The 25,602-nt window shown below is 35.8% G+C and overlaps 1 protein-coding gene across 4 annotated transcripts in view; it reads right to left on the bottom strand.

Annotated features, from left to right (window-relative positions):
- Positions 1 to 25,602, bottom strand: part of ADARB1 (adenosine deaminase RNA specific B1) — a 67,489-nt gene that overhangs the window by 29,379 nt on the left and 12,508 nt on the right. Inside the window, exons 1-3 of one of the 4 annotated variants that reach the window (XM_083372553.1) lie at positions 4,934 to 4,956; positions 2,571 to 2,645; positions 1,478 to 1,541 (exon numbers count right to left, since the gene is read on the bottom strand). Coding sequence is in view for 2 of the 4 variants with exons in the window: in XM_083372551.1 (XP_083228677.1) it covers positions 2,571 to 2,645; positions 4,934 to 4,958 (100 nt within the window). In the remaining 2 variants the exon portion in view is untranslated. Of the gene's footprint in view, positions 1 to 1,477; positions 1,542 to 2,570; positions 2,646 to 4,933; positions 4,979 to 25,602 lie in introns of those variants that run through there. The other 3 variants (XM_083372551.1, XM_083372552.1, XM_083372554.1) reach the window with 3 other exon arrangements.

Raw genomic sequence — 25,602 nt, 5'->3', positions numbered from 1 at the left:
TTCCAATGTTGGAGCATTCACCACTTCTGGAGGCAGGTTGTTCCACTGGTTAATTGTTCTAATATGTGAATTTGATTATCACTGGGCCAAAGGAATACCTTTACCATCAACAATTTGAGTTGTTTCCAAATCTATTAGAAAACATTTTTGAACTTGCTTTCTATTAAGATGAAAAACCTATATGTTTGCCCATAGGCTCTTTAAAATAAATAAGAGAGATTAACTATTTTTTCAACATTTCTAATAAAGCCCATATTTAAGATCATTTTCATTTAATACAGGGCAGGAATCCAGGAATAGCCCAACAGAATGAGGCCAAGACATCTAGCAAGATGCATAGACAAGGTCAGCCCTAATACAATATATCTACGAAAGATTTCATTTGTCTTCCACCTCAATAGACTCTAACTACACATGTAAATTCCTAAATATAAGCTCTGCATGAATAATCAGAAATACACTATTTCCAGTGCAAATTGTTCCCATCTATAAAAGCATAGATCACTGGGAGACATGACCCTGTCAGTTAGTCATTATTAACTATTTTTGCGATCTGATATGATACACAATGATAACATCACAGACTTCTGAAGTTTTCCTGTTTAGAAAATCATTCTTATTTCTTAAAAATGTAAATATTACAATACTAAATCTGGAGTTTTTATTGCACTGCTCCTTTTTTATGTATTGAATTGATAAATTAATATTTTTCCCAAAGATATCCTTTTGAGAATTCATCCTCCAAAACCCATTCAATACCAAAAGGTTTAAGTCTTTCAATGCTTTCTTTAAAATTTCAAGTACTGTCAGTATGGATTTGATATGTTCCAAATACTTATTTTCCCATCAATCACTACTTGGGCCTTAAATAATTATTAATAATATCAATCAATTAATCATTTATCAATATTTTGCTCTGAATGATTTTGCACTTAATTTTCTTAATTTTAATTCCATTTATATCCCGCCCTTCTCCGAAGACTCAGGGCGGCTTACAAGCTTAGCAGTAGCCTTCATTCTATGTATATGCCTGCTTATTAGGGCTTTCACACACACCCCAAGCGGCATTATTACAAAGTCAGCTTATTGCCCCTAACAATCTGGGTCCTCATTTTACCTACCTTGGAAGGATGGAAGGCTGAGTCAACCTTGAGCCTGGTGGGACTCGAACCTGCAGTAATTGCAGGCAGCTGGTGTTACTTAAGGAGGCATTAGCCCACTGCTCCACCAAGGCTCTTATTCTTAAATGCTGTCACTACTGTATATCTTACTGCATATAACAAACATTAATTCATATTGCTGAATGTAATAGTAAACATTAAAATATAATTAGAAAATTTAACTAAATAAGAACCTGCTCTTCTAGTATAATTTCTTACCAAGGTGGACAATAGTAGCAACAATAGGTTAATTGTTAAAAAAGCAATAGGCAACTATTTTAAAGTTTAAAAAAAGGAAATTGTGTTGAAATACAAACCTTATTTAGCCTCCAAATGTCTTTTTTCTTTTCCAGTATTTTAAGACTTATTTGCAACCCATTTCTATTAATATTGAATGAGATATTTTCATAAATGGAATTTTAACAGGTAAGTTAAACTTATAGATTTAGTTTACCATTATGATATAACATAGAAAGATCTAGTGATATATAATTGAACAAAAATTCAGTGTTAATACTAAGATACACACACATACAAAAAAATGGAAAACCAAGTGGTATCATGAGCCTATTGATTTTGCAAAATATATATATCTCTTTAATAAATGTGTTTTGCAGCTTTTGTCAAGTGGAGGGGAAAGTCATATTTACAGAACAGTAGCCGTCAGTTAAATATATTATTTAGTACTAGAATCTAAAAGATATATATTTAATATTTCTTTTGGCATGTCAAAAGTAATATACAAAACTCATCACACACAGAGTACTCGTAAAATTCACTTTTTTAAATAAAGATGAATAATATACATTAAATTTTGCATGCAGGGGACAGGATACAGAGAGCTATTTTGTAACTTCAAGAAAAATTTTATTTTATATGCCAAAGGCACACAGAACACTGTCAACCTCCCATCGAAGTGATACCTATTAATCTACTTGCAGTTGAATGCTTTCAAACTGGTAGGTGGGTAGGAGCTGTGGGAGGAACAGCAGCTCACCCCGTTATATGGCATTCAAGTCTCAATCCCAAGCAGTCAGCTTTCCAGCTGACAAGCTCAGCATCTTTAAAAGCTAAGCCATAGTGCCCCCTGGTCTAGAAATATGAAACATAATTAACTAAATACATAAACTAAGTTAACCAAATTTAAGGGGACCTAATTGTCAGTAAGTATGTATTCTGAATATTCAATCAAACCAAAGCAACTAAATATTTAGTGAAGTAGATAGACCACTTATTCAGTGGTACACTCCAGAGACTGCCCCTTATGTTTAAATGCTGACACTGTATCTTATTTCATACAACCAAAATAGGAAAAATCCTTCCCATTTCATTAAAAACCTGAAGGGAAATTTTCTCTCAAAGGGGATTTAAGAGAAGTACCCTGCAGAAACCACACTGAGTACACCTTACTCATATTTTCTTCATCATCTATGTTCATCATGAAATAGTTGTTCAGGCTTCTACACTGGTGCAGATGGCTTTTTTCTGAAAGATAAAACAGAATAATTTTAGTATGTTTTAGCAAATAATATTTGGTATTATTAGCATGAATATTTGAATATATGTTACAATATATATTATACCGCAGTGTTTCATATAAATGTTTATATTCACATAAATTACATTCTAATACTTACTAATAATTGGAATTATCCCAGATCAGTGTATGCTTTTTAATTTAAAATCCGTTTTTAAGCAACTTTAAACTTAAGGTATTTTTTATTTGTCTATTTTATATTATTGACTTATTTAAAAAAACAATTAGTTGGGTTTCTAGAGTTTCCATTTAAATAATCACACTAACTCTCTGGACAATGATAAAAGTGAGTCAAGATCATTTTGCCTGACTCTGGTGAAATGGGAAGATACACCTCAATCACCTTCTATCCTCTAATTACAAAGCAGGTAGCATGCACTATCCTGGGTTTCATACATTTCTTGCTCCCTATTTCATTAGCTCTTTCTTTATTCAGTCATAAATTCATTGAGCTTGAAACAACTGATCCTGATTAGTACTTGGATAGGGGAACTACCCAAGGAGGTAGACTAGATTGGGTATTTAAAAAAATATCCTGGTAGACAGAAATTATACTAATTCATACATTTTTGATAAAGTGTTTGCATTTAATGTATTTACCAATATAAAATATCAATACAATTAAAGAAACATTTTAAAGCTAGCACAAATAACCGCACATGGGGAGGCAGGATAAGGCCCAGAGTCTCCTTATCAATGAGATTGGCAGCATATAAAATTAATAAATAAAAATAAATACATTAAAACATTATATCCCTGTGGGAAGAACAACTTAGAATTCTGCCCTAAGTGAAACAGTTAATAGGTTAAAAGGTTATCTTAAAAATATTTTATTTAGATACGAAACGGCTTATTCTAAGTTCTTGACGGGTTGTAGTTTCCTGTAAGAGCAGGCATACAACCTACATATTATCCTGGATTCACACCTCTTTCAAGAGTAGCAGGTAGAGCCCTTGCAGGGAGAGCCTTTGACCAGTTTTGGTGGTCCACCAGCAATAGAATTACATTTTTCCTCAAAGCTTCTGGTGAGTAAAATACCAATTAGGTGGACAGTGGGCTCTTGATTAGTTTGTTATTATGTTTTTATGACGGTAAGCTATCTGGAGTCAAGAAAGTATATGGTATACAAATAGTTCCAAAAATAAATAGCAAAAGAATCATGAAGCTGTGCAAAAAAGTGCATGATCTAATTGTAAGTGAAATTATATGCAAGTTATGAAACAATAACAGGCTATAAATTTGTCTGGGCTTGGTTACTATTTACAGGAGGCTGATAAATAAGATCTCATTGCTTTATACATAGTTATTTTAATACTTAGATATGACATAGAAAATCTAAAGCTTTATTTTGAGAAAGCAAGTCCACAAATGGACCTATGGGATTTAGGGAGGCTAATCTCCAATTCACTCTCCTAAATGCAGATCAAATCATAAAACATGTTCTAATAGTAATAGCACTTAGACTTATATACCGCTCCATAGTGCTTTACAGCACTCTGTAAGCGGTTTACAGAGTCAGCAAATTGTCCCCAGCAATCTAGGTCCTCATTTTACCAAGCTCGGAAGAATGGAAGGCTGAGTCAACCTTGAGCAGGTCAGGATTGAACTCCTGGCTGTGGGCAGAGTTAGCTTGCAATACTGCCTTCTAACTATTGCACGATCGGAGCTCCTCGCATCTTACAGGTGATATCATCATAGCAGCCATAATTTTTTTTAAAAAAAAATGCTTTTAAACAGCAAAATGAAAAGAGAAGAGAGATGTTTGATTCATCTAATAGGATGTGATAAATCAGCTGCCCACAGATGAAAGAGGTAAAGATGAGGCTGTTCACTATATTGCTACAACTTCACTTGACCTAACATCTTATTAATCTCTCATCACTTATACTTTCCCTTTAGATAGTACCTTTTTTATCTGTCCATTCCCTTTCCAACATATTTCTTCATTTTAAAAAACAAACTGATTCATTCTCAATTAATTATTCTTTTATGCCTTCAATTACAATTAATTTAATTTCAATTATGATTTCAGTAGAAAACTTTTTTTCTGTCTAAGTCACTGTATCTGTCTTAGTTTATATTTTTTCTACATATTAGTTTACAAAATGTTCCAGGACCCATCTTGTCCCAATACAATAATTAAATTCATATGTTTTCCTCCTAAACTAGAGGCAGACCTGCTTTGGTCAAACTGTTGGGCTTACTTTTATCCACATTCCATTATTTTCTTTCTTACCTTGTATCTCTTTTTCTGCCCTCATGATGTGTGATATTGCTGCCCCTAGAATGAAAGGAGGCAGAGGCATTAGGGTCAGAGTTCTGGCTGACTCTGCCCCTTCTGATTTCCCCCAAATTAAATGGGCATTGTTGGTAGTTAAGGACACAAAATCAGCATAAAACAAGATCTCTGCTTTATTCAGAGGTAGGTAAAAAAAATAGGTAGAGGGCATTGCACAGTAGTTCTGACAGCCTGAGGATGTGTCTGAAGAATCATTACCAGTCTGGTCTGCTAATAGCAAAACATTGAGCCGCAAGGGCAAGATCTTAAAATATTAGAGAGAATTCAAACAGCTTTCACAGCAATCCATTATTCTGTCCTCTAAATATCTAATGAATAATCATATCCCAATCCAATTGGAAGAAAAAAAAGAGAAGAAATTTAGGAAATTAATGTTAACTAATGCATAGGGGGTTTTCAACTGAACCAAGACTTAAAAGGAGCATGTATAGGAAATGTCAGATGTGCGTATCCTTCAAACAAAGCATACTAGTAAGGAGCTAACATCTAAAGGAATGAAGTTAGAGAGGCTAAATCGCAAAACTAACTGCAAGGAAATTATCATTAATATAAAAGGGTTTTTTATTTTGTTAGTCAGAAGAGAAAAAAAAGGAAGGGGTTGTTCTATTGCTAAGAGATAAGAGGATAAGAGATCATGCAAAGAGCACAATGCTCCATTCCTATTCTGCATCAATCTGTTTCCCAAAGGGGAACCATATTCAAATGGGACTTACGCAGAACATTTGTCACAATAGACTTGGAGATTCCATTTGCAGTAACTCATCCTCAAATACAGTAGGTACCAATTTGCAATTTCTATCCTCTGGGCATACAGTCTGAACCAGAAATCTGACTATCTGAAATCTCCAATTTTATCTCATAGTTTAAAAGTGGTAGACTTCCTGGGAAAGGTTTTAATTTTAACTGAACTATTATAGTCCAATATCAACTGGTAAATCCCAATTTTTCAAATATCAGTTGTCTGATGTAAATCTATATCATAATTCTGATATTTTAAAAAAAGAACTAAAAAACCCCCTAACCTTTGCCCAATTAGTCTGATGAGCATCATAAACAAGCTCTATTCTAGAAATCTAAAACTGGTGGACTGGTTGATATATGGTATTATCATAGGATTGGATTTCTGTAGGGAAATGAAATCAAGCCTAGGCTTTCCGAGTGTAGTCTTCAAGAGCCTAACCAAAGGCACATTTCTTATACTGGGCACAATAACCAGAAACAATTATAGGGGAAACTGTTTGCCCTTGCTTCCTCAATCGACTACTTGTCCTTATCATTGCTCTGTTAGCACAATTCCATGTAGATTTTCTGTTCTTTCTGCCCATGTATCCATTGATAAAGAGGTGAAATGAGTATGTAAGTGATCCCCACCCTTTACATGTTCTACAAACACTCAAGCCCTATCAAGACCCCTGCTAGCCAGTACACAGAGTCTTGAATCTCCTTTATGCAGATGACATGACCATTCTTTCTACTTTCCTGGTACAGTACTTAAGGGGAGAACCTTTAGAGTCCTGAACACTGCATTGTAGCAATAATGAACTGTAGTAATAATGAACTTGACAGCAACTACACTAAAACAAAAGTACTTGTTTTATCTAGAAATGTTGTATCACTCCTGCAAAATCTTTAAATGACAGATCAGATAATTTAAATATCACAGGATTTCCTCTTCAGCATCAACATCCAGGAAAGATCAAAGGTTACTTTGCATTTTGCAAGATGAAATAGCTCCAATTTCATCCTGACATCAATTAGGATAGACAACACAAAAGTTATAAGTTACTTAATTTATTAATCCCTGGCCTAGAAATATTGCTCTGAGACCCCTCTTGAAACAATTCAGTCTAAATTCTTAAGGGATTTATTTGGTGTGCCTCTATATATTTCTAATCCTACACTAAGGCTAGAAATATAGCTGGCTTTCACACAAGTCTCTAAATGGCTCATTTGCTTCAATTATTCACTTAAATTGATTCACTTTAAGAGTGCTTGGGTTTTTCTGACTCTTTCTAACAATTTTATATCTACATGATCCAAGAAAATTAAGCTGCTTGTCTTGTGATTTATCCTTATCTTTACAATACTATAATTGAATATATTAGTTTTTTACAAAATCTGATCAGAGATGAAACAATCGACTCATTCTTCCATAAAGACCTCTGTTCTAATCTGAATATATATAACTCAGACTTCTTCATTAGATGTTTTATGGCAGCCTCCATCATACAGTGGATAAGCCAATGATATTGCAAAATTTTACACAATTATTTTTGTTTTCACACTAGACTAATATAAACACTGTAGAATACAACTTCCCACACTAGATATTAACTATTTAATTAATTAAAAGAATCTTAAGCACCTTCGTATTCATTCTCACACTTTAGTATATCTTTATAAGATTACTTCTTAGTTATCCTAACATTATTAAGTTAGTGTTATTAAGTTGCGCCTTAGGTACAAAGCCTGCTGGGTGACTTTGAGCCAATTATTCTCTCTTTGATATACTTCTGAAATATTTTGTTCCATCTTTGGAGGTAAATGCATTTTTCATTTCAACCACCCTCATGCTGCGCATTGATTATTTTTGTTGCTTTTTTCAGTATAACCAACTCATCCTTTTTATTTATAGTAAAGTATGAGAAAAAGAACGCTAAGACAATTTTAAATGGAATTTTAAGCTACTGTTCAATTTAGATAAAAACTACAGCATAATGTTCATTAAAGACATGCCAATCTTACAGTTTACTTAAAAGATTTGTGCCCATTATTTAGTTAATTAATTTATCAAAATTATTTGCCACCCACATCACAATTCAAAGCAAATCTGAGCACCTTACACTAAGATAAAACACAGGAAATTAACAGATATTAGTGTCTATAAAACATTCTTATGAACATTTGATCACGAAGCAATGGCAATCACTTCTTTTGATCTGGGGAAAGCCCAGAAAGGCTAGCCACATGCCAGCATCTACCCCAAGCCACCTGCAGCTGAAGTCCTAGAGCACTAACCGGAACAACAGTGAACAGCGTGCTTGGAATTGGTGAGAGTATTTGATTTCTCTCCCTTATTTTGCAACTAAGTCCCTGGGAAAGATCCCCAAAGCAAAAAATCTCCGAAAGTGAGGGGAGGGGAATACATTCCCATTCCCCCATAGATGGAAGCGGCGAAAGAATTGTTATAAAACATTGATTTTACTGAAACTTTGACAATTGAAAATTACACTGAATTATAAAAATTATATATAAAGACAAGAACTATACAAAATTGGACTGTTTGGATTTTGAGTTTTGGCCACCTTGACAAGGCTAATTACAGAGACTATGGCACTTATGATGGATTACTTGAAAGGGGGAGATGACATGGATATGACATATTCATCAAAAAAAATGACAGAAAACCACACTTAATATCTACTCTTGAAAGATTCAGCCAGAAAGATCAAAGACCTCTAGAAACAACCTTTCAAGACAAGACAAATACTTTCCAAGAAGAAATTTATGCAATGCTATGACAGATACAAATCACAATAGCTCTAAACCACAAGGAGATTAAGCATAACTTTGATAACATAAATGAATACACTAACTTAAATTTACAATCAAAAAACATCCAAAGAATGATGGTAAAGAATGAACAAACAAATCAGATAACAGAACGTGAACTAGAAAAAAATGACTTAATTGGTGAAGTTACAAAAGAAAAAACACAAGATTTGGATACAACAATAAATATGGAAAAGATACCTTATGCATTAGAATGTCATAATAAACCTGAGAAGAAAAAAGACTAATGTCAGAATCCATTTATATTTCATTTCTAACTCCTTATCTGTGCAAATCTAAATCTCACCACCTTACTGGATTCTGCCATTCCCAAGGAGGGAAAGAGAAGACAGGGTTGTTAAAAGCCATATCTATCCCTTAGATGCAAGGTTTGTTTATTCAGCCTGCGTGGAGGCCATCACAAAAGACCAGGGAAGAAACCCTTTGAACTAAGAAGAACAAAGAAAGAGGGAGGGGGGAAATTCTGGTTTGCATCTCCGACTGGAATGTGAAGGGGAGGAAGTAATAATGTTGCAAATGTACTGGGGCTCTCCTTTCCCTCGAGGAGTTTTGACACCTGAAACTTGACTGATCCAGTACTGACCAAATGGACTGGTGGGAGGGGTTTTACTCGGGGACACTTTAAAAGTATCGACCTGTGAGACAGTTTCCAGATCCTGCCTATATTATCCACTGTCAACCATGTTTTAGTAAAATTCCTGTTTGGACAATCTTGTCTCCAAGAGTTCTTCTTTCCTAAGATGTGGATTGGGGTTGGTTCTGACAACTTAACAAAATGGACACTGCTAGGAGAATCACTTTTTGGGAGACAAAAAGCATACATCTTATGAATTATATATCCTCTACGTCTAACAACAACTACAAAAATACAAGAAGTGTTTGACAATTCAAAAATATTAATTTGGAAAACAATTGGAAGAAGATTAGAGACGGGCTTGAGACTTGACTCGCCCTACCAGATAGAATATTATATGACCAAACACGTGTTTGAATATGGCTTTGGCTATAAAGGGGTTTTAGAATAAGTGGGATAAGAGATATAAGTAATATAATATTTTTTGATAAGATACAAAATGTAAAAAATATTGGGATGATGTAAGTGAAGGAAAAGTTTGAACTTTAAAGACAAATTAAGTTTGAAAAGATTTAGGATTAAGGAATGATTGAAATATGGAGGGGAAATTAGGCTTAATAAGAACTTTGAAAAAAAGGATATATAGTGATTCAATCAATTTTTACAAATAGAAGTGAAATATAAATTGATTAGAAAAGATGTTACAGGTAGATGTTATGATAGATAAGTAGTATAGTATTTCTATAATATATGAAATATGAAAATACTGGGATGATATATTTAAGTGCAAAATTTGGATATTTAGATGTTAATTACTAAAAAAATTATTTGATAAGAATTGTTTGAATATTATGGAGAAATTGAGCTTAAACAAAATTTATAAAAATAAGATACATGGTAAATCAATAAGATGACTTTTACGAAAATAACATAAGTTGATAAGAAAAAAATGCTATATGTGGACGCTATTATTGTTGGTATAAATATAGAAGAAAAAGGTTTTATCTAATCATTTATATATGGAAAATATCAAATATCAAAAATTATATTTGTTTAATGCTGAAGAAGGAGAATACCATTGGGAGAAGAGAGGATCAAGGAAATATATTATCAATTGATATGCTAATTATGGAAATATAAAAATTAATTATTATTGACTGCTAATTAACTATTATTGATTGTATATTTTTTAAAAAAAAATCATGAACCAAGGCAACACGCTGTACACTAGGCACTAAGGTTGTTATTGTAAAAAATCAATAAAACTTTTACAAAAAAAAGAAGTTTTAACATATAGTAGAAGAATTGGTATGCTTTCATTGTTCCAAATATTTATTTATTTATTTATTTATTTATTTATTTATTTATTTTGTATACCACCCTATTCCCGTAGGACTCAGGGCGGTTTACAGGGCAGTTAAAACCATGAATACAAAAAAATTAAAAACAATTAAATTAAATTAAATTCAAGCCCCAAGAGTAAATCTAAAACCCAGTTAAATTAACAACCCCACAGTCTGGACCAAACAGATTGAAGAGCCAAGTTTTCAGGTCCCGGCGAAATGAGCGAAGGTCAGGGGCAGTCCTAGGTTCTGTGGGTAGTTGGTTCCATAGGGCAGGCGCACCCACAGAGAACGCCCTTCCCCTGGGAATAACCCGCTGGCATTCATTAACCGGCAGTACCCTGAGAAGGTCCTTCCTGTGGGGGCACACAGGACGATGGGAAGATGATGCCAGCAGCAGGTGTTCCCTTAGATAGTCTGGACCCAAGCCATTTATATATGCCTCCATTACTTAAAATAAACCAATATAATCATTGGGCCATTTTAGTGTAATATTTCTAGCAAAAAGGCCCAAAATTAATCAAAGACAGAGCAAACAATGGAGGACTGATTCAATGTGAAATCCAACTAACTCTGCAATAAACATAGGACATTACCAACAGTATGAAAGGGAAAACTCTATAATTAAGCATTCTTTGCCTTTTGTGGGAGGTTGAACAACTGGCCCTATGGTGCAGCCAGAACAATCTGGAGTTGAACACATCTAAAACTGTAGATGATAGTGGATGTTAGGAGGAGCCCTCTTATTCTACAACCTCTTATTATATTAGACAACACAGTATCAACAGTAGAGATTTTCAAGTTTTTGGCTTCTCTAATCTCCCAGAACTTGAAATGGACACCTAACATTAGAACCATCATTAAAAAGGCACAACAGAAAATGCTTTCCTGCATCAGCTCAGAAAGTTCAGACTGCCCAAGGAGCTGTTAATACAGATCTACGGAGGAATTATTGAATCTGTCATTTGTACTTCTATAACCGTCTGGTTTGGTACAGCAACCAAACGGGACAGTTACAGATTTCAACAGACAGTTAGGACTGCAGAAAAAACTATTGCAACCATCCTGCCTTATTATTATAGGATAACCAGGTAGGATATTCCTCACATATACTAGTTACATTGAACTCCAGTTATGGCCTGACTCTCTAAATAATTTTTCAAGGAGTAATAAATGAATTGGTAGTGAGTAACTATTATGTTTGGCAAGCAAGTAGTATCATGGTAATGAAAGGCCGAAATATCATGAGAAAAGGAGATGAATCAAATATTTATGGATTAGCTCTAGTAGCAGCTCAGCTTCTACTCAACAGCATAGGTGGCTTTTCTACAAGCCACTTCATTCCTACGTTGCTGTTGGTGAAAACTTCCAGATCGGTGACAAGCATGATCATTTGGACTGAATTACTGAAATACAGTTGGATAGAGGAAAAGGCTGGGGTTTTTTTTTCTGGACATAAGCAGCAGATTGTCTGATGAAATAGCAATCATGGACTGCAGAATCTACAACTGCTCAGGTCTAATATGCAAGTGGGAAACCCACATTCCTTAGGTTGTCTAAGGGGGAACTCCATGAGCTGGAGGAAAAACATAAAATGGTCCTTGTGGCATATAGTCTACCTCATATAAATCACATTCCATCCATATTACCAAATAGCTGCTTGGCAAGCTGGCTGCAATATAATTTAGCTGGGTGGAAAAACAATTAGACATTTGCAGACAAAATTGCTCACATACATTCCAACTGGGGAAGCCTTAACTGCAATGGTGTACTATCTAGTTATAATTCTGTTGAAATCATCGGTGTACGCTTTCAATCCTAGGCTAGCCAAGCGAGGTGCATGAAGCTTTTCCCAGTGCCTGGAAGGTGTACAAGTTTGAATGGGAAGAAATCATCTCCAATTCAATCATTAAAACTGAAGGAGCCAGATCTGGGGATGTTTTATCTCAAACCTTGGATGGGATAATAATTTCCCATCCATGTTTAGAGGCGCAATGTAGAGAGAGGTCTTCCCTGAATCATAACTTCTGCTTGAAGTGCAGATAGCAATTGTGGCCAGGAAGACCTTTGCACAGCTTCATCTGGTGTGCCAGCTGAGCCCTTCCAAGATCAGAAGGCCAAACAGACAGCAATTCATGCCCTAAGCATCTCATGGCCTGATTATAGTGTACAGATTATAGTGATGCGCTTTACATGGAACTGCCATCTATCAGATCCTATTGTGGAAAGCCCCCACCCCACTATTCTGGGGAATATTAAAAGAGGCAGAATATTATATTTCCCCTAAAGGAGAAAAGGATAAACATGTCTTAAAAGCAGAAAGCAGCCCCTATAGCAGTCTTCTTGCTATAGGAAAGACAGCTGCAAGCAGAAGCCTAAAGTCTTTAGAAATGGATATTTTGTACCCATTAAGAAAGCCAGGCCATCCCATTCATAAACAAAATGCCTTCAGCCACAGCTCCCACAGAAGGCTGGAGCTGATGGGATTCCTAAAATCTACATTCTCCAACCAGCTTCAAGGACAGGGCATGATCTCCCAGCCACAATGGGAGTCAGGCAACAATAATTAGAATATTAAAAGAGAGCACTCAAGCACAGGTTAAAGTACATTTCACAACAATCAGGCATTTCAATCACAAAGCTCCAAAGAATGTATAAAAACCCACCTACTCTCAACTCCATATGGTCAGCTGTCCCAGAACCGCATGCTGTTGTTGCTTCTGCTCACCAGTGAACAGAGACCTTATTTCCTAGCAGCCAGCCTCCATTTTATTTTCAGTGTCTTTCTTGTGCATTGGAACTGGTCCTGATTTTTCTTCCAACACTAGGAAGCATGCCTTCCCTGTTGTAATTGCTGCCCCCTAGAATAAGGATCACCCCCAAGATCCAGATGGCCTTCACCAATATTCTAATTTCAAGAAGGCTACAAAAAATTGAATAGCTATCTGGGACCAATTTTTATTAGATTCTGTCTGATCTTCCAGCTGCATCCTTATCTGGAAATGGCAGATTTTGATAAACAGGGTGCAAGGGCTGCCTTCAATGTTAGTTCAGACAGGTAAAATATTACATGTAACTTGTGGGAGACTATCAATCATATCAAATAATATCATTTTGTTTCTTCATTTACTGATTGCTTGTGTATTTCCAGGCCCAATTCAGTCCAGTCTTTAAGACTGGCTGTGGAATCCCTGTTCGTAGGCTTACAACTATGGTCTAAACAGATTGATATGAAAGACATTAGGACTGGAATCACATTACTATGGACATCCTATGACAAGTACATTAGTTCTAAAAACTTGTTTTTTTACTGACTGTATGTAATTAATCTGATTTTGTCAATGCACTTTAAAAAGTCAATCTTTCTGTGGTGTTTTTAATAACAACACTTTTTCTTGACAGAAATTCAAAAGATATAATGACATGTGATTTTCCAGTTTCCATTGTTTCCCTGCCACTTTATAGATAGCTTGCTATTCAACTCTTCTATTTTTGCTTCCTCAGTCTATAAAAAGATAGTTAGTGTCACCATCTAAAAAGTGACACTAAAAATAAAGTATGAACATGCAGCATGTTTTTCACATATTCTGGGGCTATTTCCTCCTCACTCATTTACTAGTGTTAAGAAAAGCAAGCCTAGATTGACTTAATCTTGCAAATACTGTTATAATCCAGTGTTAATTAACTGAACTGCTCCAATTAAAATCTGATTTAAAATCAAATTTGATGCTGTTTAATAAACAAAACAATTGCATTTTAACATACCAGGTTTTTAAAGAATATTTAATATTCAATATTTAAAAGATCCCTATATGTGTCACCATTAGTGGCTGAAAGCAAGTGCATCATTAAGTAACTGTATACAGCATCAAAAAAGGGGTCTTAAGATGGATAACTTGATGGGCTGTTCGTGTGTATGTTTTGTTTGTATACAGGATACAAAATATTTTTTGAACATTAGACAAACTGGAAGCTCATAGTTTGATTTATTACAGTATTATATAAATAGCTGCAAAATGTTTATGATATCCTTTGGATCTGTCCCATCCTGGTGAATGGGGAATGAACCTTGCCCCTTTAAAATGGGAAAAAGCCCAGACTAAAACCAACAACCCACAAAAGTATGATAGCATTATGCAGGCCTTCCAAACCACAATGCAGTCAAGCTAGTTTCAAATCTTGAAGTTATATTAGAACTTAAGCTATAAAGTATTTAAGCAATAAAAATATTATTCCATAGGGTGACATACAATGTATCAACACTATCCAATTAGATAAAAGAAAGCAAAAATGTCTATATTTTTTCAAAAATATTGTCTGCTGCCAGGAATATTCTCTAACCAGATAGGGATGCTATTCTGCTTATTAATCCAGATAAACCCAGGGCTACCAGATCTAGCCTGCAAAAATCCAAATTGCCATTAAGCAAAGGAGAGAGTTAGAAGTAGCTGCATGTGATATTTGCCATCCATTGGTCTTCCAGATTTTTACAGCCCAGACATAGTAACTCTAGTCAAGAGGCAGCATGGCTGCTTCCAAAAACATCTTGCTTCATTGGTGGCTTGAATAGAATAGAATAGAATAGAATAGAATAGAATAGAATAGAATAGAATAGAATAGAATAGAATAGAATAGAATAGAATAGAATAGAATAGAATAGAATAGAATAGAATAGAATAGTTTGAAGAAACCTTGGAGGTCTTCTAGTCCAACCCACTGCTCAGGAAGGAAACTCTATACCGTTTCAGACAAATGGCTGTCCAGTCTCTTCTTAAAAACTTCCAGTGTTGGAGCAATCACCGCTTCTGGAGGCAGGTTGTTCCATTGGTTAATTGTTCTAACTGTCAGGAAATTTCTCCTTAGTTCTGAGTTGCTTCTCTCCTTGGTTAGTTTCCATCCATTGCTTCTTGTCCTGCCTTCAGGTGCTTTGGAGAATAGCTTGACTCCATCTTCTTTGTGGCAAACCCTGAGATATTGCATTACTGCTATCATGTCACCCTCGTCCTTCTTTTCATTAAACTAGACAGGCATGCCAAACTTGTGACATCACATGACATTGTGCAACATATCGTGACTTTTTCCCCATTGCCGCAAGTGGGGTGGGCGTGGTTTGGGCGTGACACATCTGGCCCGTGGACCGGGAGTTGACATGCCTGAACTAGACATACCCAATTCCAGCAACCATTCTTTACATGTTTTTTTTTACAAATTTTATTGATTTTCTAATATTACATTCACATATTTGAAAAGCAACGTGGTGGCTGGGTAGTAGTAATTCAATTACATACAGATATCATTAGTACAGATTTCAAATTGTTACCAAACATTTTCTCTCTTTTTCCCTTCTTATATACTGTCTATTTGTAAATTTAAAGACAAGTTTTATCCTATCAATCACATAAAAAATAACTTTCTTACATATATTCATAGTTTTTAGTTTACACATATTCTAATTGTTTTAACATACAATCTTTTAGACAATCGATAACCTAATAGATTTTTCAGTTTTAATTTCCACCAACATTTAGATTTAACATTTAATATTTATCATTCCCAAGATTTTTAGCATACTCCCAATTCATCTATAACCATTCCTCACAAAATCTAATATTCAAAATACACATCCCATTTAACTTCTCACCCTCAATGTCAACAAATTAAGGATACAATATGATATCCTTACTTTTTTGCTAATTTTCAGGGGGGGGTTAGTAAGCAAAATTTCTTTTTATTTCAATATTTAATACTTCCTCTCTTCCTCTTTGTATCTACTATCTCTTGCTTAAACTGATAATTTTCATTTTTAACATACCATATAGACCTATTCAGTGCTTTTTTGTAAAAGAAAAAGGTGCCGGAACTCACACATGTCATGCAACCCGCCTTGCCTACCCTACAAGGTTCCATCCAAAAAAGGTGCCGGAACTCAGTTCTGAGCGTTCTATGACAAAAAAAGCCCTGGACCTATTTATTACTTTCAACAAGTTTTTAGCTTATCAACATTATTCACCTTTTCATGACCTTTATGAACAAATCAATATTCAAATTAGCTATTAGTATTTATACTGCTAAATTTTAATGACCAAAATTTTTTCTTTATCTCAGTTCATAACAATGTCTTATGTTCAACATACACATCTTATCTATTTAAATACATTCTGTTTCAGATTTCAATAAGATGGTTGAAATTCCATTCTTCTTGAGTCTTATTCTGGCTTTTTTCCTTTGCCAAATCATCTTCCTTGTCCTTGTTTTTGGGTCATCGAACCAATCTCCTTGTAATATTATGTATATTAATTGATATTGGCAAAACCATCCAGTCACCTTTTTTCTGAGAGGAATTGTAGGTCTAGTGGGTCGTCTCTTTATTCTTCCATATTGACGTGGTTGTTCTGAATTGTTTGTCTTCTCATCCAACTGTTCTTTTTCTAGATCCTCTAGTTCCATCTGAGTTGTATGTCTTTTCTGTATTTACAAATATCAATATTTGTTGAATAGTAGATTCTTCTGTCATCGTATTTGAATGTTTCATTTTTTTCCATTGTATTTTGTATAGATGGTTCTTTAGTTGTGGTCAAAGTTTGGGCTTTCATATCTGGGCTGTCTTCTTGTTCCTTCCCATAGCCTCTTAGTATTTCATGGGTTGTGGTAAGAATTTGGATTAGTGTTTTCAACATAGCGAGAGTTTGTTTATCTTCATCCATAAATAAATTTTGTTCCTGGTCTTCTTCCATATTAGTATTTTAAGCTAAAGGCTTTACACTTAGAAAATCCAAAAGAGAATTTTTTTTCTAGGTAGGAAACACAAAGCCTTTCACAGCTATTGTTTCAAAGTTCTCAACGTTATGTATCTTATCTATTTCCCTGGGCAGTCAGCCAGGCCCCTTTAAAGTTTCCCTTTGAGTCCCAAAGTTGTCTTAATCTTTTCAGTTTTTTTATAAGAAAGAATCCAGATTTCCATCAGAAGTAGACAGTGAAAAATAAGAAATAAAAAATCATTCAGTCCACATGCTTTGAGAAATAAAATTCCAATTGGGATTCAGTTACTTTTTCAACATTTAAAATGCCTCTGGGTCTTTAGTCGCCACTCTTTCTGGAGGGAGGGCTAAAGTCCTTCCCTCACCGCAGAGGGGAAAATGCTTAGCAGCTTAAGGAGGTACAGAAAGTAATTAGGGTGTAAAAGAGGTAGATCTCACCCAGTCTCTTCCGCGCTGGTTGCCTGGTGGAAAATGTGACTTTGGCTGTTCACAGCTTAGGGACGAGCCATAATGGCCAGTCCTTTCGTCCTCCAGTTTGGAGGGATCGCCAGGTCTGACAGGAGAGTTGCGGCTCTCCTGTGATCCAGCGAGGGCCCCTCCTTGCTGGTCGCCTCTTTGGGGCAACTTTCAGCCCTTTTCAAGGCCACCCAGCGATGCAAAACTGGACAAGGGAGAGAGAAAAAGTCTCCCAGCCATCCATAGCAGCTGCGTGGCAAACCAGAAGCCCCATTCTTTATATGTTTTAACCTCCAATCATCTTTGTTGCTCTTTTCTGCACTCTTTCTAGAGCAGGGGTGTCAAACTCACCACGTCACGTGATGTGTCACAACATATTGTGACATTTTTCCCCTTGTTGGAGCTGGGGTGGGAGTGGCCTCTGTGTGATGTATCTGGCCCATGGGCTGGCAGTTTGACACCCCTGTTCTAGAGTCTCAACATCTTAGTAACCAAAACTGGATGCAGTATTCCAAGTGTGGCCTTATCAAGGCATTGTAAAGTGGTATTAACACTTCACATGATCTTGATTCTATCCCTGTTAATGCAGCCAGCACTGTGTTGGCTTTTTTAGCAGCTTTTCTATCTAGTCATTCTGGTTGCCTCATCAGAGATCCTGTTTACAGTCCTTGTTTACATTTATTTTTCCCACAATGTTCAAGACATTCTTACTGGTTAAGATTTTCTCAAAGTTCATTACATTTAAATATTTAAGTCTATTTTTCTCATGTAAGCCATCCCAATACTTTTACCTTTCTTAAGGACTAAATAAGACTAAAAAAGAAAAAAAAGAATAAGAATAAAGAAAAATAAAAAGGTAGTATACTACTTAAAAAGGGACGCGGTGGCTCAGTGGGTTAGGACACTGAGCTTGTCGATCAGATGGTCAGCAGTTTGGCAGGTCAAATCCCGAGTGCCACGTAACAGAGTGAGCACCTGTTACTCGTCCCAGCTTCTGCCAACCTAGCAGTTTGAAAGCATGTAAAAATGCAAGTAGAAAAATAGGGACCACTACGGTGGGAAGGTAATAGCATTCCGTGCACCTTTGGCGTCTAGTCATGTTGGCCACATGACCATGGAGATGTCCTCAGACAAGCGCTGGCTCTTCGGCTTTGAAATGGAGATAAGCACCGGCCCCTAGAGTTGGAAATGACTAGAACGCATGTGTGGGGGGACCTTTATCTTTACCTTTATACTACTTAAAATACATGTTCCTCCTAATACATATTTATTTCCAAAAATTTTCCATTCTTTTTTACCATGATTAAAAATATGTTTAATCTTTAAATATTCCATTTAATAAATCTAGTCATCTAATCTTTTAACTCTTATTCAAAACACTTTTATCCATTGTAGTTTTCTTAAAGTCAATCACATTTAAATATCTAAAACATTTCCTTTATATAAGCCATTCCAACTCTTTTATGTTACTTGAGGGCCTCCTCCCTCTTAAAATAAAATTCATATCCAAAATCTTTCTATTTCTTTAACCATATTTAAACAGGTGTTTCTTTTTTAAATATTCTCTCTGATAGGTCCCATCATCTATTTTCTTACTTTTCACTTTAGCCTTTTTTCTTTTGCCCAGTATCTTTCTTAATCAATATGTTCTGCTGAATCAAAGAATCTTTCCATATTTTTGTAGATGTTACTGTAGATATAAAAGGTAAGTCAAATTCAATGTCTTTGTAAGAGGCTTTTACCCTTTCATGTTTGTTGAAAATCTTTTTCTTTCTTTTTCTCTCTGTTTCTTGTCTCTCCAGTTCTCATGGTATTTCTCACATCTCTGCAGTCCATTTTGTCCAATCTTTTTTCTTGTCCTCAAATTTGTTTTGTGGTCTTAAAGTATAACTTGTCTTTTCCAAATCCAATATTTCTTGTGAATATTTTTCCACTTAGGTTAAATCATACTTCTTTGTTTTGTTAGATTTCATCTTTAAGTCTCTATCCTCAAATTTATATTCAGTTATCTGTTTTATCTGCTCCTTCTCTATTGTTTTCTGGGCTTTTTTATTGTTGGAAAGTTAACTTGGAGATTAATTAGTTTATATTTTCAAAGTTATTTTGGATTTCTTTGTGGTTTGAAATCATTGTTGTTTGAATTAGTTGCAGCATATCATATATCTCCTCTTGAAAGGTATTTTTTTTCTTGATAAGTTCTTTCTACAAGTCTCTGATTTTCCATGATAGCCAAGAATCAAGGCTTTCTTTTCTCTGCAAATAGCTTTGGAGTCACAGTTAAGTAGATATTTATAATCCAAAGAGTTAAAAAAAATCTGAAGTTTATAATTGTCTCTTTGTCTGTAGCCCAGATTGTTGTTTGTTTATTTTTTGTCACACCTCTATTGTTAGAGCTTTAAAGGTCAGAAGCACAGATTAGTTTTTTTCAGATTTTTCCAAGTCCTATAAGAGCCATAGAGGGACACGGTGGCTCAGTAGGTTAGGACGCTGAGCCTGTCGATCAGAAGGTCGGCAGTTTGGCGGGTCGAATCCCGAGTGCCGTGTAACAGAGTGAGCGCCTGTTACTTGTCCCACCTTCTGCCAACCTAGCAGTTTGAAAGCATGTAAAAATGCAAGTAGAAAAATAGGGACCACTACGGTGGGAAGGTAACAGAGTTCCATGCATGTTTGGTGTCTAGTCATGCCGGCCACATGACCATGGAGACATCCTCAGATAAGCGCTGGCTCTTCAGCTTTGAAACGGAGATGAGCACCGGCCCCTAGAGTCGGAAACGACTAGCACACATGTGCGGGGGGGGGGGGAACCTTTATCTTTTATAAGAGCCATAGCTGTCATAGTCTTCATCCACCACTAGATGTCAGCACCAGTTCATTTTTCAATTTTCAAAATAAACAGTTATTAATTACACAGTGTACAGTATTTTCAGATTGTAATTATAATCCAATCTTTGTCCAGTTTGTCTATACATAAATATTGTTCTATTTACAATTAAGAAAACAACAGATGTCCTAGTACTAAACCAGGGTTGTCAAACTGCCAGCCTGCAGGCCGGTTACATCATATGCAGGCCATGCCCACTCCAGCTCTGGCAATACAAAAAAAGTTGCAATACATCACAACACGTCACATGATGCGGCGAGTTTGACACCCATGTATTAAGCCATAAGTGATGTTTCATTCAAAATCAGTAAAGTAATACTGAGACATATATGAATTTTTTCTTATTACTTTGTGAATTTACTATGGTATAACAGTTTCTCCAGTAGAATAGAACAGAACAGAACAGAACAGAATAGAATAACAGAGTTGGAAGGGACCTTGGAGGTTTTCTAGTCCAGCCGCCTGCTCGAGCAGGAGAACCTACAGGATCTGAGCAAGACGGCTGCTGTTTATTCATCACAATTCTCTGTCAGTTCTGATCTGAAAGACTAGTGCTGTCCCTGAGATGGCAAGTCCATGACTTAAGATCCTCCTGCATGCGCAAGCTGAGGTTCAGAATGCCCTCAGCCAGCATAGTTCACTCACTAGTTATGGCTCTATTGGAGAGCTTTTTGTGGCAATAATTTATGTTCCCATTACCACTCAGTTAGACAAGTACTACAGGGTATTTTACATGAGACTGAAAAAGGCCATCTGGAAACTGTACTTGTATAAAATGCAATGGCCCATTTGCTCAGTGGAACTATTTATTTTTTATTTTAATTCCATTTATATCCCGCCCTTCTCCGAAGACTAAGGGCGGCTTACAAGCTTAGCAGTAGCCTTCATTCTATGTATATGCCTGCTTATTAGGGCTTTCACACACACCCCAAGCAGCATTATTACAAAGTCAGCTTAATTGCCCCCAACAATCTGGGTCCTCATTTTACCTACCTCGGAAGGATGGAAGGCTGAGTCAACCTTGAGCCTGGTGGGATGTGAACCTGCACTAATTGCAGGCAGCTGGTGTTACTTAAGGAGGCATTAGCCCACTGCTCCACCAAGGCTCCTAGATGCCCTTAGTATATTGTATCTGTGGTATGACAAGCATTGCTTGTCAGGTACTCTAAAGTATTTGTTTTAACCTATAAAGCTCTAAATGGCACCAAGGGATTTTCAGGATTACCTACTTAACTAGAATCAAACTGCCTAGTAAGAACGTCTGTGGAAAAATACTATTAGTCCCATACTTTGGTTGGTGGGAGGGCAGTGAGACCAGGAGAAGCTGCTTCTCAGTAATGGCCATGAAACAACTTCCCCCAAGAAACTAGATTGGCTCCAATATTATCAATCTTTCAGAAGTAACTTTTCTGAAGGGCTTTTTCAATTGAATTTATTGTGGGAATACCATATATATGTTTATACTGTTGTAAGTTTTTAATATTTATAATGATTGTATTACAATATTACAATATGGACATTGATACTATATATTCTGAATGGGGCACGGTACCACTTTCTACAATATAATAACAGTTTTCAGTAGAGTACAATCTCTTGCCTGTACTTGAAAATTCCCCAAACCATTCATTGCTCTACTGTAGGTTTCTGTCTTACTCGCCTAATCTCATGTTTCATTCTCTTCCTGTTTTGAGACAGAAGAAAGAAAAACGAAAGGTTACAATCAGCAGGCAGGAAGTAACTTACTTCCCTCCAGGATTTCTGTCCTGTAGCTGGCCTTCTGGAAGCCACAGATAATAAACAACGTACTATATTTTAATTTCTTATAAAAAGAAACAATCTTTGTATTTCCGCTTATATCAAGAAATAGTCAAGAAAGGAAACTACAGCTCTTTGTTTCAGGCTTCAGTTGTCACTCTTTATGACAACAAAGAAAAAAGCATCGAATATAATTGTCAGAAAAGAGCAGAGCAGATTGGGGGGGGGGGGAGGTAAGGAACACTGTGTCCGAGAAGCAGGCAGGTGAATGAGCAGCAGAAGGGACTGAGGATGTGGTGTAGGGGTGTGTTGCTATTGGCCACATGCCTTTTGCCTCTATACAAAGCAAAAAATCATCACTTCCTTTGAAGATAAAATTTCTTTGAAATTTTACCCAAAGTTTCAATCCTGAAGAACAATACAGCTATTATTTTAGATGTGGGGGGCTAAATCCTTTCTGGCAAAAATAAGCAAAACAAAACTAACACAGATCCACTTTTAGACTGAAACAACACAAACCCGTTTTGTTCCATGTTGAAAGATGTCAGCAGGAAGCTTTACGTTTAGCAGAATCCCTGAGACTGATGTTATCTTGAGACAAAGAGCAAACCTAATGTAATATCACTTCTACTCGACTATTGGGGGCACATAATGGGAGAACGGATTTCACCAAATACTTTCTTTCATACCTCACTCCTAAATTTATACAACTATAATATTACTTTAACAATGTTCCTTGTTTATGTCTAGTAACTGGAAAATTCAGTCCATAGAAATGGTATATTTGGCTAAATCATAAATTTAACTTCTTTATTTAGTTACAAATTTTGAAAATATAGAACAAAATAGTGAAATATTTTATATTATCAAGAAAATTTGATTTAAGCATTTGGTAAATCTCAACTTTAATTAAATGAGTAGGATTGAGGAATCTTTTAATTTATTATTTAATTAATTTTATTTATAAGCCATGACTTCGAAACAATTCTGGACAGCTTACAACTAAAAAACAACTTATTAAAAGAAAAAAATACAACAGAGCAGAAATGCAAAGTACAAAAAATAAACAAAACAAAACAAAGCATTGCGCATTCAGGCAGAGCAGCTTGCTAACCCCTGACTTCTGAGAATATCCTTCCTCGGTATTCTACCTTCAAGTACACTGCTACTTAGCAAATTTTATACCACATATTCTGATGCAGTACGCTGCACCAAATATGCCTTAAAATGACTGCTCCATATAAAGATGGCCCTCGACTTACAACCACAACTGAGTCAAAAATTTCCACAGCTAAGCAAGATATTTATTAAGTGAGTTTTACGACTTTTCTTGCCACAGTTATTAAGTGAATCACTGTTGTTAAGTTAGTAACACAGTTGTTAAGTGAATTAGGCTACCCGATTGACTTGGCTTGTCAGAATGTCGCAAAAGGTGATCGATCACATGACCCCAGGGCACTGCAATCGTCACAAATATGAGTCAGTTGCCAAGCATCTGAATTTTGATCATGTGACCATGGGGATACTGCAACAGTGGGGTGAAAAACAGTCCAGAGGCACTTTTTTCAGTGCTATTGTAATGAATGGTTGTAAATTGAAGACACCCTGTATTGTCTTTCAAGAAATTGCATACATTCAGGTTTTGTTTTACTAATTAAGATGACACTTATGGAAGAGATGTGGGGTAACAGTAAAATAATCAACAGTGAACAGTTGGTTTAATGTCTTTCCCTTTGTGTTCATTAGATTATGCACCCAGTAACAATTATTTTCAGTTTCCACTAGACCAATGTAGCTTACTCATAAATTACTGAACAGAGCATATATATTTTATTTAGAAGTATGAAAAGATAAATGAATTGATTCTTACTAAACAAACTTAGAATTTCAGTTATTGCCTTCAATTTAGACATATGTACAGTAGTACTTCAACATGTTAATTCCTATGGATTTTGAATATCACTAATATCTATTATAACTATACTCACCTAAAGTAGTCAATGAACTAGGGAAAAGGGAAACATTTGCTTAGCAGGAATAACAGAACAATCCTAGTATCTGCATCAATTCACACAAGATGCAAGCCTATGAAACATCCTGTTGAGCGTAGGGCTTTACCTGTCAGCCTGTATTTAAGAAAAACTAGAAAATCATCGTGCTAATTATATTTTGGTAATTGTCTATTGTTAATCATTCACTGGTAGGCTGCTCCCCAAATATATTCTTCTATATTTCCTAAGCTTTAGGAAAGAAATCAAGCGGGTGGAGGGGGGAGGAGAGAGAAGGGAAGTACATGAAGACTGATGGTAGGGTTTACAAACAGATGACATTTGTATTTTTTTTTCATTTACTGTGGATTGAAAAGAGCAATCTAGCAAGATGACATCTAAATAAACATGTTCACAATGTGACAGAAGCATTCCTGACATTGTGGGAAAAGCACTTTAAAAGAGTATTCTGCAATTTTTTGTGTACTTTCTTGTAAATACTGCACTAACTATAACATCCTTTATTTACAAATATATATGCATAAAATTAAATAGATGAACTGAATCCATAATTAAAATATACTGTAATCTAAGCAGTGAAGGTCCTTGCTTTGAAATCTGTTTTAAGGGGGGGAAACAGTTTCATCTAGAATATACTTTGAGCCTCAAATATTTCAAGTCTTGATAGCTAATAAATAGGTTAAAATTTACTGAATCCATGAACTTCTAGGGTGAACCCTATGGCTTTAAACCTATGACTACTGCTTTAAATATGTAAAAGCAAGACACATTTAACCTGCCAAAGAACTGTTGAGAGACTAATCTGCAAACGTTCCTTAACTGAGTTATAGCATTTCCTGCCACCAAGTGTGGAAAACATAAAGACATGCCTTCCGAAGTTCCATGAGGTCAACGCTCTAGATAAATGAATTTACCACTTTTGCCTTACCTGTAGACTTTTCCAATTGGAATTTGAGTATATTTAATATCATGTCCAGCCGATCCGAATCCGACCGGTTACGACTAAGGTCGTTTACGAGAACTTATCTCGCAGCATTGAAGGTGGCTAGGTCTAACCACTTTGCCACCCTCATCGCGTCCGCAGATAATCGCCCGGCCGCCCTGTTTAGGGTAACTCGCTCCCTTCTTAATCAGGAGGTGAGGGAGGAACCCTTGCAGGGTCGAGCCGAGGAGTTTAGTAGATTTCTGTTGGACAAAATCGCTCGGATCCGGACCGGTTTGGACTCCGACTGGGCAGAGTCTGACGAAGAGGAT

Source organism: Vipera ursinii (genome assembly GCF_947247035.1).
Source record: "Vipera ursinii genome assembly, chromosome: 1".
Lineage (NCBI taxonomy): Eukaryota > Metazoa > Chordata > Lepidosauria > Squamata > Viperidae > Vipera > Vipera ursinii.
Note: the sequence above shows the minus strand (reverse complement) of the source record. Positions and strands in the feature narration are given on the sequence as shown.